At 58.7% G+C, this 16,305-nt stretch overlaps 1 protein-coding gene across 2 annotated transcripts in view; it reads right to left on the bottom strand.

Annotated features, from left to right (window-relative positions):
- Nucleotides 1-16,305, bottom strand: part of MORN1 (MORN repeat containing 1) — a 70,808-nt gene that overhangs the window by 47,650 nt on the left and 6,853 nt on the right. For both annotated transcript variants that reach the window (XM_050786145.1, XM_050786147.1), the window contains exons 5-8: nucleotides 16,135-16,225; nucleotides 15,314-15,401; nucleotides 4,124-4,220; nucleotides 1,659-1,769 (exon numbers count right to left, since the gene is read on the bottom strand). In XM_050786145.1, coding sequence (XP_050642102.1) covers nucleotides 1,659-1,769; nucleotides 4,124-4,220; nucleotides 15,314-15,401; nucleotides 16,135-16,225 — 387 coding nt within the window. The remainder of the gene's footprint in view (nucleotides 1-1,658; nucleotides 1,770-4,123; nucleotides 4,221-15,313; nucleotides 15,402-16,134; nucleotides 16,226-16,305) is intronic.

Below are 16,305 nucleotides of genomic sequence, written 5' to 3' on the forward strand. Positions count from 1 at the left end.
AGTCATGGGGCTCACTGTAGCCTCAACCTGCTGGGCTCAAGGGACCCTCCCAATTTAGGCCTTCCAAGTAGCTGGGACCACAGGCATACACTACTATGACCAGCTAATTAAACATAATTTTGGGGCCAGGCGCAGTGGCTCTTGCCTGTAATCCCAGCACTTTGGGAGGCCAAGGTGGGCGGATCACAAGGTCAGGAGATAGAGACCATCCTGGCTAACATGGTGAAACCTTGTCTCTATGAAAAATACAAAAAATTAGCTGGGCGTGGTGGTGGGCACCTGTAGTCCCAGCTACTCGGGAGGCTGAAGCAGGAGAATGGCGTGAACCCGGGAGGCAGAGCTTGCAGTGAGCCGAGATCGCGCCACTGCACTCCAGCCTGGGCGACAGAGTGAGACTCTGTCTCAAAAAAAAAAAAAAAAAAAAAAGAAAGATCTCCTGGGCTCTAGTGATCCTTGCACCTCAGCCTCCCAAAGTGGTGGGATTTTAGGTGTGAGCCACTGTACTGTCTGACAGTCCAATTTTTAAAAAATGGGTACAATATTTGAATAGACATTTCTCCAAAGAAGATAAACAAATAGCCAATAAGCACAGCGAGAGCCACTCATAATCAACGGTTGTTAGGGAAATGCGAATCAAAATCACGAGGAGCTACCAATTCACACCGACAGGGCAGCTATTACACAAAGACACAATTCCAAGTGCTGGGAAGATGCGGAGAAATCTGAACCTTCATGCATTGCTGGCAGGACTGTAAAATGCTGCAGCCATTTTGGAAAAACAGTTTAGGAGTTTCTTCAAAAGTTCAGGCCAGGTGCGGTGGCTCACGCCTGTGATCCCAGTACTTTGGGAGGTTGAGGCGGGCTGATCACCTGAGGTCGGGAGTTCGAGACCAGCCTGACCAACATGGTGAAACCCCATCTCTACTCAAAATACAAAATTAGCTGGGCGTGGTGGCACGCGCCTGCAATCTCAGCTACTCGGGAGGCAGAGGCAGGACAATCGCTTGAACGCAGGAGGCGGAGGTTGTGGTGAGCCGAGATTGCACCATTGCACTCCAGCCTGGGCAAGAAGAGGGAAACTCCGTCTCAAAAAAGAAAAAAAAGTTCAAACATAAATCTATCACATGATCCAGCAATTCCATCTGTAGGTACATACCCATGAGAAATGAAAACACATTCACACAGAAACTTGTATACAAGTGTTCACAGCGGCACCATTCACTACAGCCTAAGGTGCAAACAACTGCGACGCCCACCGGCAGACGAGTGGGGAAGCAGAAAGTGGCCCATCACCGGAACGGAGACTGTTCCTCCTGAAAAGGAAGGACACACTGACACGCACGCATGCGTGCCCCCACCACACACATACACAGTCAGACCCGTGCACACCTGTGCAAGGCATACACACACGTGCACACACATACACGAGCACGCACATCACACAGTATGTGCACGCATGCTTGCACACACACCCATGGCTGCCCTGACTGGCAGGGGAGCTGGCGCGCCTGCAACCTCTCTGCCAGGCTCTGGGCACGAAGTCACCTCTGCGCCTCAGGAGCCACATGCAACATCTTGTCCGCATCTTCACTGCTTAAGAACCTGCTGCCTGTTTCTCTTTCGGAAACATTAGGTCATCTCCCCCCGGAGATGCTTACTCTTGGCAATTTCCCCGTGGTCCTGCAGCAGCTGAACGTTCACCGAGAAGGGAGACCCTTGGGCCACTTCCATCACCTCCGGACCCAAGATCGCGATCCTTGTGGCTTGTTCTGGGAGAGGACAGAGTGTGGCTTTAGTGGTGACTGGCATGGCCCTCCACCCACCCCATGGCTGAGTCAGCAGTGGGCGCCCCGGGAACCGACCCGAGCTCGGTGTGGCAGCTGGAACACAAGCACATGCTGGGGCCGACCCCCCACAAGCCACCTTGCAGAGCAGCGACCTGGGCAGTCGTCCGCACTCAGACCGTGCGGCTCGGCTCTGCTGGCCCGGAGCACTGTGGAATCGAATCAAGTGGACCACAGGGACCACGGAGTACGCAAGAGACACAAGTGGGCGGTGTGGGGCTGTAGGATTTTCCTGCCCATGGAATGTTCCGGCATGTCTTCCCGCTGGTTGGGATTCAGGCCCTGCATTCCCTGCGTCTGAGTCAGCACCCTGAGGTGCTGGACCCGGGGCTGGGGCGAGGTCCGGCAAGGGTGGGTCCACTGGCTGGCCAGTGCCTCCTGGCAGCCAGGGCCGCCCCTGCTCTACCGGGGCCTGTGGGGCATTGCTGTGGGCAGTGTTGCCACACCGTGTCCTGCTGCCCACCACCCCCGCCCCCACCCGCTATCCCTGACTCTCCACTGTGGACCGGCCTCCAGCCATCCCTGACTCTCCACTGTGGACCGGCCTCCAGCCATCCCTGACTCTCCACTGTGGACCGGCCTCCAGCCATCCCTGACTCTCCACTGTGGACCGGCCTCCAGCCATCCCTGACTCTCCACTGTGGACCGGCCTCCAGCCATCCCTGACTCTCCACTGTGGACCGGCCTCCAGCCATCCCTGACTCTCCACTGTGGACCGGCCTCCAGCCATCCCTGACTCTCCACTGTGGACCGGCCTCCAGCCATCCCTGACTCTCCACTGTGGACCGGCCTCCAGCCATCCCTGACTCTCCAGCATGGACCGGCCTCCAGCAATCCCTGACTCTCCACTATGGACCGGCCTCCAGCCATCCCTGACTCTCCAGCATGGACCGGCCTCCAGCAATCCCTGACTCTCCACTATGGACCGGCCTCCAGCCATCCCTGACTCTCCAGCATGGACCGGCCTCCAGCAATCCCTGACTCTCCACTGTGGACCGGCCTCCAGCCATCCCTGACTCTCCACTGTGGACCGGCCTCGAGCAAAGCACAATGGAGGGGCTTTAAAAGCAGATGCTGGGAGAACGCCTGGAATCTGAGGCTGCCTTGAAAAGCAGCACAGGTGACGCCTGGTACACAGGGTGGCGGGTGCCCTGGACTTCATGGCAACGGTGGGGCTGGGGAAGGGCCTGAAGCTCTGGCCCCCGTGGGAGCTCTTGCTGTGTTCTGGGGGTAAAGCCAGAGCCCACCTTGGCTTGGAGGGAGACCCTCCTCAGGGTGAACCCAGGCTACGTCCTGCACCTCTTGCCCCGTTTTTCCCACTTAGGAATTTCAACAAGGACCAAGAGACTTTTGGGAGGAGGGGCTGGGATCTGGATTATTTCCCTTGAGGTGAGGTCACCAAGACGCTCCTGGAGGGCTCTGCTGAGGATCCAGGGGCCCCTCAGGGAGACTCCACCTGAGGCAGAAGCATCTGGGCCGGGACCCAGGCTCAGCCTCTGCTCCAGGATCCCCTGCAGGGTGCACTGTGTGTGTGCGGGTGCTGGGACCTGCCTCTCAGTGCTCCCCGGGCACCTGGCCACTTCTGCCTTCCCCAAGACCTCAGCCTCCATGAGGAGCCCAGGGCCAGCAGGTCTGTGCTGAGGGCAGCAGTTACTGTTACCTGTCAACCCTGTGACCTCTCCCAGCTAACAGGTCTTGGTCCTCCAAGGTCCTCCAGGCTGAGGAGGCATGTGGGGGGCTGCCTGGGCTGAGACCTTGCAGGCATCCCCAGTGCAGAGCCCGAGTCGGTGCTAGCGGCACCTGCACCTGTCACCAACTTGGCCCCAAGGTTTGGATGAGTGTCATGTCCCTGGCCAGACTGATCCCTGGGGTGGCACCCTCATCCTGGAATCTATCGAGAGGCCACCCAGAGGCCACCAGGAACACCATGGTGAGAGGGAAGGTGGCTCAGGGAGGCACCCCCAGAGGAGGCCCAACTGGCTGGTCCTTCTGTGAGCCCGAGGCCACCCTGTGGTCACATCACAGTGCAGAGGGCTCAGGGAAATTGGACAGAAGCCACTTGAGGGACAGCGCAGCTGTGACCAGGTCACCCCCAAACACTCAGGCCCCAAATCTGGGAGGCCCCACTTGCAGCAGGAGCACTTTTGACTTTAGATTCCACTGCGCCCTACTCCTCCCCAGTGTGCTCTGTGTCAGTATCTCCCATGTGACTGCCCAGGGGCCAGGGACACACCCCACAGTGGACCTCACAGTGCCCACGGGAAGGCAGTGACACCTACCTGCTGGGTGGCCGTTGATCCACAACCCATAATAGGTGACCCCTGAGCAGTGGGCCATGCTGCCCAGTCCACTGAAGACGTCGCTGTGCCACTGTCCCTGCAGACAGAAGGGTGAGGCTCAGGCTGGTGGCTCCCAAGGGTCTTGTGTGGGTCCCCGCACGGCACTGCAGCTCCCTGGGGCTACAGCGGGGCCCGAGGACCACAGGCTGCTAAAAAACCACATCGTCTCGAGGGTCCTTGCAGCCTGTCCCTTGGTGGTGAGAAACTATATTTCATTAGAATGCGATCCAATTTGCTTTGCAAAATATACTCCCCTTTGAATTTTAACGATGCCAGAAGGTATGGGAACAATGGCACAGTATATAAAATGCAAACAAAACCTCGAACGGGCACATTTCAGCACAAAAATCCTTTTAATACAAAGACACTGCGTCTGTGGCATGTATCATAAAGGAGGCCTGAACCTGCAAACTGGCCGACTGTGGCGCTGGGATTAAGGTGCCCTGCTTGTCCGTTACACTGCTCATTTGTACATGAAGAGGCCAATTAAAAAACACAGTTTGAAAAAACGTGCCCGTGCGCTTGGGAGAAACGCCTGTTCGCTGCATACCCCAACTCTGCCTCCTTCATAACAAGCCTGGTTTCCAAGTCATACAACAAAGCCAGGGAAAATCATGTGAAATAGCAGGGTGATTATTTTCACGGAAAATGTCAACGGTATTTCATTTGACTCTCAATTACTTCTATTAGAAGAAAAATTAACCAAAGGCATGTTTTGCTTCTGTTCACTCTTCGGCAGGAGCCAAGCGGGCTCCTGCTTCCCTGCCTGGCCCTCCCTGGGTGCCTTTCCCAGGGGACCCTGAGGCAGCTGCGGCAGGTCTGCAGGGCGCAGTGTGTGCCTTCCCAGGGCCTCTCCACGGATCCTGGGCCCTGGGATGCGTGGGAAGAGACAAGGAGGGCCGAGGGCCAGGGCTGAGGAGTGCAGCAGATCAGGGAGAAGTGGATGGTGCCGGAGTTCTCTCCGGCCGCAGGGAGACAAGGCCTCTGCAGACAGCCCTGAAGGCCACTGGATTGCCCCAAAGGCCAGGGAGAGCCACGTGCATGAGGGGCTGGCGGGGGGTGGGGAGTGGTGTGGATCGCATTTGCAGAGTGGCTGAAGAGAAGCCTCCGGGTCCAGGCCATCAGCTGGGGGCAGGGCAGGGCGGGGGCCACTCAGCGGCGGGCCAGGAGCACGGCTCACGCCTCCAGGCAGGGAGCTTCTATCCGATCCGAGACAACTGGCAGCCCACGTGGGTGCCCAGAGGCAGCAAAAAGGCAGCTCTCAGCTTCAGGAGAGGCTTGGCAGCCAGCTGGGGGTGCCAGGTGGGCAGAGGCCCGGCTGCTGTCTGGACAGGGCCCTTGCTCCTGGGGCTCTTGTCCTTCTAGCACCCAGACCCCAAGATCCCAGCCAGCACCCACCCAGCTGCATTCCTGCAATGTTCCAAGCTGAGCGCACCACTGACATCACCCTATTGGCCAGACAGTTGCCCTGAAGATCAGAGTCCGGTTCACTGTGCCACCTGGGCCCTGGGCAAGCACCACCCACACTGGCAGCTACAGTGGATGGGAGTCCCAGAGCTGATCGCATGTGGGGTCAGGTGAGAGCGCTTCTGGGGTTCAGATACCAAGCACTGGCACAGAGTCCATGGGCTGTCCTGACTGCTGCTGCACGGCGTGCCTGGAGGCCAAGGCCTGTCGGAGGCCGTGGGTGCCCTGGCACGCACATAGCACCTCCCCTCAGCCTTGCCCCCTCAGCTCTCTGTCCTGTGACTTCAGGCGTTCCCACCAAACTGGGCGAGAGTCCACTGCATTTGATTGGCATTTCTTGAGGGTCCCTTCCTGGGACCATTGTCCTCTCTCTCTCATCTCATTCACGCTGGATGGGGAGAGGCGCAAGGTCAGCGCACAGCTGAGGGCTCTTCAGGGCGTCCCAGGCCCCTGTCACTGTCAGTAATGAGAATAGTGATGTCTGGTCTCTGCCCTGTTCCACCTGCTTGGCCTCTGGAAGGTGCCCTGGGCTTTCAGGAGGAGGAAGGTGGAGCTGTGGGGCAGGGCCAGCACCAGCTGCCATATAGTGTCCAGGGTGAGTACCCAGTGAGGCCACGGCTGGGCAGGGGAAGCCAGACACACTCAGGTCATGAGAAACGCAGAGGTGCAGAGCCCACCTTTGGGGTGAGTGACTTCAGCCATGGCTGGTCTGGGGCTGCGGCTCACATACGTGGCACGAGCCTGCCTGGCATCCCCCTCCCTGGGTGCTCAGCAATCAGGTCCGGGCTCAGCATCCTCGGTGCCCACCGCTGGTGTCCGGGTGGGAGGGCTGAGCCGGGCAAGCTTTCATGCAGCACTTGATCAGTCCAAGCACATCTGAGTGATCAATGCAACGGATTCAATAGCATGGTCTTGTCTAATTCATGTTATCAATCTCACCTTTGACAATTCGGTTTCTGTTGCATGCACCCCAAGCAGGAATGAGCAGGTGCTTATTAAATAGGGTGCAGGGGAGGCTCCTGATCCCCTTGCTGACGGCACAGACTGGGGCATTGAAAGTTCTGGAGCAGGCCGGGCGTGGTGGCTCAAGCCTGTAATCCCAGCACTTTGGGAGGCCGAGACGGGCGGATCACGAGGTCAGGAGATCGAGACCATCCTGGCTAACACGGTGAAACCCCGTCTCTACTAAAAAATACAAAAAACTAGCCGGGCGAGGTGGCGGGCGCCTGTAGTCCCAGCTACTCGGGAGGCTGAGGCAGGAGAATGGTCTAAACCCGGGAGGCGGAGCTTGCAGTGAGCTGAGATCCGGCCACTGCACCCCAGCCTGGGCGACAGAGCAAGACTCTGTCTCAAAAAAAAAAAAAAAAAAAAGAAAGTTCTGGAGCAGCCGCCTCCCGCCTGGGCCTCAGGGAGCACCCAGGCACAGCCCAGGGCAATGCCCAGTGTGGAGAGCTATGTGCAGGGCCTCAGTCACAGAGAGGCCGGGACAGAGGAATGAGCACGCCACCGCCTGCTCTCCCTCCTCCTCCCTGCCGGGCCACTGCCTGGCACCCAGGTGAGCACAGGTGTATGGTGTAGGACACAGGAAGGTGGTGATGGTCACATGACCTTTGGGGAAGGGCTTCTTGGGGTCCAGGTCCACACCCAAAATAAAGAGGCAAACAGTGGTTCCAAAGTCAGGAAGCGGTCGTGCAGGATGATGGTGACACACATACGTTCCCCCTCGGTCACAAAGGTGACCCCAGGACCATAAGGGTGTTTTCTGTCAGGGGCCCTCCTTTCCCTGCCCTGCTCTGCCAGGTGGCAGAGCACTCAGGAGGCCCCGGGCAGTGCTCAGCTCTCCCCAGCTCCCAGCACCACTTGGCCAAAGGCTCACACCTTCCTTGACAGTCGATGAGCTCCGACGGCTTGGCTGGTGCGGGCACTGATTTAGCGCCGGCCTACTCCAAGCAGCCTGGGGTGGAAGAGATTGTGAGCGCTCTCCTTTCTCACTCTGGGAAGCACTTCTGGTCCATTCATGCTGTTTTCTTTCCGTGCTTTATTGGAAGCAACTCCCTCTGTTTTCAGGCCATAGTCAGGCGTCCACCCTCCCCTGGCACCACGAGGCACTTCCTGCCTCCGGCCCTCCTGGGGGATCCTGGGTCTGGTGCTCCTTGGGGTTCGACAGCCCCAGGAGGTGGGGGTGAAGAGCGGGGGCTCCAGCCTTCCCCAATGTCGGCCTTCAGGGTGTTGTGGTCTGGAGAAAGTAACCCCCAACAATTGCCAAATCTTGGGTATGAAGCAGGCGGGGCCTTTGCTGAGGTTCACGGCCTGGTGCACCAGGTGGGGGCTCCCAGGACCAGCTGCCCAGCCCCCTCAGGCCATGTTATGAGTGAGGAGCCTGCCGGACCCCCCTGCCTGGGCCCTGCGACTGCCCAGGGGCTGCTGTGCCTTGGTGGGATGGGTGGGGCTAGCTCCGGTTTCTGAGGACTGGTCATCTGTGTCACTTCCTGGTAACAGTGAGGACCAGGGGTCCTGCATTTGACCTTGCTGGTCCCATCGCAAGTGCCTGGGCTTTAAGGTATGAACTATGAGGAGTTCCAGAGGGGACATGGGCTCTGCCCTAGTGCAACCCTGGTGTCCTGATAGCCAGCCCCCTCCTCTGCCCCAGGGTGGTGGGGGGTCCACCTGAGGCAAGCCGGCCAGACTCCCCAAAGGCCATGCGTGCTCAAACGCCCCAAATTATTTACATGGTTCTCAGTGTTACATGCACGTCAGGATACCCCCACTGGCCCAGGCTTCCTGGACTATGACCCCTGGGTCTGAGGGCAGTAGGCCCGAATGTGGAGGCTGCAGGCCCCGTGGAGGACCCAGGTGGGCATTCCCACACATGCCCAGCTGAGGAGAGGAGGCTGGGGGACTGCGGCGGGCAAAGCTGCCCAGAAGGAGCCACCTGCTCCGTGCAGTGAGCAGGTGCTCGGCACCCAGTGGCGACTCTGGGAAAGCCGGCGTGTGAGACAGCCAACACTCATGGCGCAGCCGACGCAGCCAGGGACGCCTGGCGGCCCACGCTGCTGCCAACATGGGTAGGAGACCCTCTGATGTGCACACACACGTGTGGCCTCCAATCTGTCTGCTCCGAGTTCTGGTCCAGCTCCCACCGAGGGTGTTCGGAGGATGTGTGGGGCCTGCCCAAGCCCTCGGGTCCTGGGAGGTTGAGGCAGTAAGCCGTAAACCAGGAGTGCGGGGGATGGAGATGGCCGAGGCGTCGCAGGCTGGTGGGGGTGCTCGCGGCCCAGGACCTCTGTGGCTTGGGCCCGGCCTGAGCTGCGTGGCTCCTGTCCCTGTGGAAGAGGAGCCTCCTCTGCTTTGGGATCCGCTGTTCTTATTTTCCGTCAGAAGAAGCTGTAACACGTGTATTTTCAGGAATGTATTTTTTCTAGAATGCATTTTTTAAAAAAGGTTCTTCATAGAGCTCTGCATTAAGGAATACTGGCTGCAAGGCAGGAGACACGGTTTGCAGGAGACATACCTGCCATTGAGATGGGAACAGGTCTCCTGGAGGGCTTCGCCAACCTCGAGCTCATGGTGCCCTGGGTAGCAGCCGATGTCTCCTGGAGTTTCTCCTACTATAGATGGATCAGGGCTGACGTAGGAGGTGCCAAGGGCATGCTCTGATGTGGGCAGAGGCGAAGGCCAGGAGAGAGAGAAGGACTCACCACTTTCTTGTCTTTTCAGAACATAAAATGATCTCTAAAACAAACAGCCGGCGCTGGTTGGGGTGTGGCTGGAGGGGCAGGGCAGTTCTCAGAGGCAACTCAGTGTCCAAGAAGGGCCTGGCGTCTGCCTCGTGGCCTCGATTGATGGCTTAAGCTCCCAGGGAAGAAACGAAAGGGCCCAAACTCCTGTGCACAAAGGCACTCCACAAAGCCTTGCAGCACCAACATGGTGAGGGGCAGGTGCTCCCGGATGGGGGTGGCTGGTGGCCAGGACTGGGGGAGAACACAGTCACCAAGAAGCGTCAAAGAGGGGAAGACCGCGTGCGCAGTGCTGGCCACAGCTGACAGTGGGTGGGCTTGCGTCTCAATTGTGGTCATTGTTAAGAAGGCTGATACTCATTAGGGTAACCTTTTACAAAAACAACAGAAAGGCCGGGTGCGGTGGCTCAAGCCTGTAATCCCAGCACTTTGGGAGGCCGAGACGGGCGGATCACGAGGTCAGGAGATCGAGACCATCCTGGCTAATATGGTGAAACCCCGTCTCTACTAAAAATACAAAAAAACTAGCCGGGCGAGGTAGTGGGCGCCTGTAGTTGGGCGGGAGGCTGAGGCAGGAGAATAGCGTAAACCCGGGAGGCGGAGCTTGCAGTGAGCTGAGATCCGGCCACTGCACTCTAGCCTGGGCGACAGAGCGAGACTCCGTCTCAAAAAAAAAAACAAAAAAACAAAAAAAACCAACAAAACAAAAACAACAGAAAATAACCAGTGTTGGTGAGGCTGCGGAGGAACTAGAACTGTGTGCACCGTGGGCGGGAAGGTAAAAGGGTGAGGCCGCTGTGGAGAACAGCATGGTGGTTCCTCAAAAATTAAAAACAGAATCACCATCCGATGCAGCAGTCTCACTTCTGGGGCTGCGGCCCACAGGGCCTCGAAGAGTTCTCTGTGCAGCCGTATTCACAGCAGCATCACCCACAGGACCCAGGAGGGGAAGCCTCCCTAGAGTCCACCCACAGAGGGGCAGAGAAGCATGTCTGTCCACATCGGGGGAGCCCGCCTCAGCCTTAGGAAGGAAGGAGGGGCTGGCACAGGCTCCAGCATGGAGGCATCTGAGGACACCGCGCTGGGTGAAACAAGTCTGGCATGAAAGGACACCACTCACAGGAGGCCCGAGACCAGCAGGGTCTACAGACACAGTGGAACGGTGGCCGCCAGGGGCGGGAGCGTGGGGAGTTCGTGTTGGAAGGGGACGGAGGTTCGGGTGGGAAGGTGACAAAGTTCTGGAGGTGGATGTGGTTGTGGCTGCACAAAATGTACACGTGCCTCCTGCCACTCCACTGCATGCTTAAAAACGGCTATGGCCCAGTGCAGTGGCTCATGCCTGAAATCCCAGCCCTCTGGGGGCCAAGGCAGAAGTGTTAGAGCCCAGGAGTTGGAGATGAGCCTGGGTGACACAGTGAGACCTCGCCTCCACAGAACAAAAAGTAGTTAAGATGCTACGTTTTATACTATATGGATTTTACCATGACAGAATGGTTGGTGTTTTGGTTTTTTATTTTTTTGAGACAGGGTCTTGCTCTGTTGCCCAGGCTTGAGTGCAGTGGGCATGATCTCAGCTCACTACAACCTCTGCCTCCCAGGTTCAAGCCATCCTCCCGCCTCAGCCTCCTGAGTAGCTGGGGCCACAGGTGTGTGCCATCGCGCCCAGTCTAATTTCGTATTTTTAAAAACTTCTTTTGTAGAGACAGGGTCTCCCTGTGTTGCCCAGGCTGGTCTTGAACTCCTGGGCTCAAGCAATCCTCCCACCTTGGCCTCCCAAAGTGCTGAAAGTACAGGTGTGAGCCACCATGCCTAGCCAACAAAACGTTTTTTAAAGCAGGCTAAATATTTGACTAATGACACCACAAGGAACAGCTGTCCCCTCCCTCTGGACAGCCCTCAGGATATGCGGAGTGACTCCCATCTCTGGCGGCTGCTGCCTCTCCGGGTGGACGCCATTTACTCTCCAGGATAAAGGTGGAGGAGAGGCACTGTGACCAGAGGGTCCAGCACTGAGACACAGAGAACTGAGCAGCTGAGCCGAGAGCGCCTTGCTTCTCCTCATTAACCAGAGTCCAAGGGACAGACCTGGTAATGTTTTCTTGCACACACAGCCATGTGAAGACCTCCTGCCTCTGAAGTGCAGTCTGGCAGCCATGGCTGTGCTGTGTGGGAGGCGGCCCCGGCCCAGTCCTGACCTGAGGGCATGGGGGCCCAGCCTGTCCTCTTGGCCTCTGGCGCCCTTCTCTGTTTGTAGCGTCTACGTCGGTCTGGGCAGGAGCAATGCCCAGAGAAGGCGCTGGAGGAGCGGGCAGCTCACTGGCCACGGTCTGTGTGTGCCTGCAGGTGTCAGTGGTGTGGACAAGGCCAGGGGACTGCTGCCACCGGGGACAATGCCCAGGGGACCCCACAGGGCAGCGAGCACCAGCACACAGCAGTGTCCCCACGGGGCTCAGGCCACAGGCCTGCCTGGTGAGGGTGTGTGGGCCTTGGTCGGCAGGCAGTCCCAGGGCCTGCCCAGGTGTCCCAGTCCTCTGGGCCTGGACGGCAGAGGGAGTGGGGAGGTCATATTATAGCCCCCGGGAATGTAGGTCACTTTAAGGGTTTTGCACCAAGACTCTCATAGAAATCCTCTGCAAAACTGTCCGCAGAATTCAAGGCTTTAGCGCCAAGGGGAAAAACCATCCCAAGCAGAAAGGCCGGGAGGCGGCTCGGGGGCCTGGCTCTCAGGAGTACCCAGCCAGCCCCTGGGCCCAGTGGCCATCCCAGGCCACGCTCACCTGTCCAAACTATGGCCTGGGAATAAGCTCGGAGCTCCCGGGGAGGCCAGTGCGGTGCCGGGACAGGGCTGGGCCGCCCCCTGGTGGATGCGCTGAGCACCCTGCTGCCATCAGCCCAGGAGGGAGGGCACCATCCCTCGCCTGGTCCTCTCTTTCGGCCCAGGGTGCTGGTGACCAGCAAGCAGCGTGGACCCGAGTTGGCACCTGTGTGGCAGCCAGGGGACCTGTGGGACAGAAGAGCCTCTGGGGACAGGGCTGTGCTGGGAGTGGGGGTGGGGAGGACGAAGCTGTCCATGGTCCTCTGGAAGAACAGGAGCTGCTTCTTGCCCAGCCCAGGCCGGAGTGGACAGTGCTGTCTGGCAGCAGGCAGCACCTGTGTCCCTGGGCCATGAGACAGGCCCTGAGCAGGTCCTCCTGAATCTCGGGGAACGTGAGGGTTGGGTGAGTGGCCGGGGGTCCCCAGGGCCGCACTGCCACTGCCTGGTAAGGGAGCCTGCTGTCCTTGCACCTCAGCTTCCTCACCTGCACCCTGCACGGACTGGTGGGGACCACGAGCCAACGCACCAAAAGGCTGACAGCAGCGCCTCGCATCCAGGAAGTGAAACCACACACCCGAGCCCAAGCTCCAAAGCTGCCGGCCCCAGCTTTGCCCCAACCCTGCAAGGCGAGGGAATCGTCATGGTGGCAGTGGGCTGGGGGCCCGGGCGTGCTGGGGTGGAAGCGGGTGAGGAGAAGAGAATTCTGCCCAGGGACTCCTTTGGCCGCACTCTCTCACAGCCGTTCTGGAGAGCGAAGACAAGGGAGTGATGGCTGCCCCAGCACGCAGTGAAGTCTGGTCCTGCAGGATGGACACACGTCCCGGGGGAGAAGAGGCAGAGCCGTGGCTTGGGTGCCGTATCTCCTGCATATGGCTCAGGTGAGAACCCGCAGCACCAGCCCAGGCCAGCAGGGGCAGCAACGAGGCTGACATGGACTCCCAGGGTCCAGCAAGGACACTGCCAATGGCCAACTGCCCTGAGCAGGGCTGGCAGTCCCTGGAGTGGGCATGGATGGCACTTTTACCCAAGCAGGATGCTCTGTTTCAAGAGCAGGGAGGGTGGACATGCATTTGGAGGGGAGCCACGCTGCACCTCCCACCTGACCACCCTTCCAGGGGCCCCACATCTGACCACCTCTGAGGCCTTGCTGCGGAGCGGACAGCTGTGCCAGCCAGGATGAGGCTCCCATCCCCACCCCATCTCCTTCATCACCATGTGGCCCCATGCCAATTGCCAACCCACCACCTCTCAGTTCCCAGCATCCCCCTTCCTTGCCCACTTGTCCCTGACGGGAAGTGGACCCTGTCAATGTTTCTCCTTTGCCAGCAAGTGCAATGCCAGGTTTTGTCAACAGAGAACAAGGCGGGACTACGGGAAGCTGTGTTTCCACTTTAACTCCTATGGCCGGGGCCAGTGGCCTGTGGAAAACCCCACAGTGTCTGGTCTCTGGCAAGCGTCTCCTGCACCTCAGTGGGAGTTTCCTGAGAAGCAGCTCTGGCCCCTGGCACCCTAGAAAAGCTCTCTACCACCTGGGCTGGCAGCCACACCCTCTCTGTTGAGGTCTGAGTCTCAGGAGGGTGCTGGCTTCCTCCCAGTTCGAGGGACTATTCACTCCAACCACTGCTCCAACTTTCACACGAGAATCTTGGTAAGAAAGGGAATTCAACTGACATTGTAATTCTGCGACCCACACAATTAAATGTTGCGTTTCTCATCAAAGCAGCCCCAAGGCTCTAGGGAACGAGGGACTCCTCTCCACGGCCGTGGCAGTCCTGATTGGCTGTGACTTGTGCTGCATTGAGAGACCCGCACGTGTGGTTTCTTCCTGTTAGTGCTGCTGGACGCTCAGGGGACCCCTCACAGCCCTTGCAGTCATGGTCATCCTCATGGCTGTGACAGCCTCACACAGCAGCACCTGGGCTCCTGAGGCCCTCGATTGGCTGGTGTCTCACGGCCATCATGGGGGATGGCTTGGTTAACTGTGAAGCTCCCCCAGGCTGTGGACCAGCGGCCTCCCCTTCCCACCAGCCAGGGGCTCAGGCCTGCAGCCCAGCCCAAGCAACAACCACGCCACTCTTAGACTCCACTGCAGAGGCTCTGTCTCCGGGACCCCTCCTGACATTGCGATGCTGGTATTCCTTCTCTTGCCCTTTTTGGTAGCTAGCTGCCTCGTCCTTGTTAGTGACTCTTTCAGTACATTTTCCCCACTGGAGTGATGGGTGTTGCTTCTACCTCCTGACTGCGTCCTGAACCAGGCCCCACTGTCCATTCAACGCTCAGACCGAAAGCTCAGGTGCCAACCTTGACTCTTCTCTTGCCTTTGCCCACACATCCAGCCTGTCAACAAGTCTGGCGTCCTCTCCTCCAAACATCCTGAAATTTGCTCTCTGTACTCATGGGGCCGCTGCCCCATGCCCCCAAGAACAATCCTGGTCCCTGCCTTGTAGGGCCTGTCACAGACCAGAATGTACCACCTCAAAATCTGCCTCTTTGGCATCAGCACTATTTTGAGCTGATTATTTTGAGAAACTGCAGACACAGGAGAAGCTCTGAAAACAGAGTACAAGTTTCCCTTTTGTAAGAAAAATTTGCATCCGTAAAGGAAACTCCACTGGTAAGGGTCTGTCCTCTCCGAACCAGGAAGAGAAAGGCCCCAGGTCACCAAGGCGCAAAGGCTCCTGTAGGTGGAGAAGGCCCTGCCTTAGCTGCACCACAAGCCTTATCCCATGACTGGCCCCCAACACCCTTCTTCCTTTGGTTTGGCTGAAGATGGGATTTAAGTCAAAGGCGAGGGCCGCCTGTGAGCTTCCCCGCCTCTCCACGTACCTCCCGAGCACATACAAGGCACACGCCTGTGAGCTTCCCTGCCCCTCCACGTACCTCCCGAGCACATACAAGGCACACATATGATGAATACGCTCCTGTTTTTCTCTTTTCCCGACAGGGAACTGTGAGGGGAGAGGGAAACTTATTTTCCCACGCAGGATAAGGGAATTGCAGGGCCCGGAACTTGGAGAAGCTGCCAGGGTGAGGCTCCCCACACACCCCACGCGCCCCACCCCCGCGAGGCCCGCACCCTCTGGGCAGCAGGTGCTCTGCACCCCTGGGTACCTCGTAGGTGGAGCCATCGGCGCAGCGCAGCACCCCGTGTCCCTGACGCTGGTCCCGGACCCAGTCGCCATCGTACTTGTCACCGTTCCTGGGGGACACACGCACAGAGTCCACTCTCAGCAGGGGGAGCCAGGTGGTGGCAGTGACTCAGCCCGGCTCCTCCCACCGGGCTCCGCAGGCACCGCGGGACGGAGGCAAAAATAGGCCCGAGCAGATGGCCCCGAGAGCTCCTGCCTCGCCAGGGCCCGCTGGGGGCCGGCGACAGGCGGCGGGGACACGTCCGCCCACCCCCACCCTAGATGGCAGGCCTGCTCGGGACACGCTTAGCCTCCGCCACTCAAAATGGGAAATGACACGGAGAGGCAACAGGAGGGGGCTGCAGTCTCCACAGCCAGTGAGGCTGAGACTCCGCCGTGGGAATTTCCACACGGGCTGAAGACGCCTAGCACCCGGGAGGCGGGAGGCTCTGCTGGCCAGAGGGCACCCCCAGCCTCATTTAGACCTGGAGAAGCTCCTGTGGTGCCATCTTGCTGCCAGCCTGACCTTCTCAGGAGGTATTTTAATGGGAGGGGTGATGTTTTATCTACTAAACACACCATCGGTCAATTTCAATCAGTAAGGGGAAAATTACAGAACAATACCGAAACCACAGAATGTGGTCCAACAACTTGGCACTGGAGCGGTGGCAGGTGGACAGCAGGGGCCGGAACAGGCCCGGGGTGTCCTACGGCAGTCTTGTCTACACCCCCAGGCCACATGGCCTCACACCTGTCCTGTGTGTCTGTCATACGCCGGGCAGCACCTGCAAGACTCATACTCACTTAAAGAGCATCTGCCCAGGGCCGTGCCTCTTGTTGTCATGGAAGGAGCCCTGGTACACTTGTCCGTCCCGGTCCACCAGAAACCCGTGTCCTGGAGAAAGGACCAAGAGACAGACTTGGCTTTGTGCCTCCTCCTGCATCTGAGAAAGGATCTGACCCCTGCTCCTCAGA

The sequence above is a fragment of the Macaca thibetana genome, chromosome 1 (genome assembly GCF_024542745.1).
Source record: "Macaca thibetana thibetana isolate TM-01 chromosome 1, ASM2454274v1, whole genome shotgun sequence".
Classification (NCBI taxonomy): domain Eukaryota; kingdom Metazoa; phylum Chordata; class Mammalia; order Primates; family Cercopithecidae; genus Macaca; species Macaca thibetana.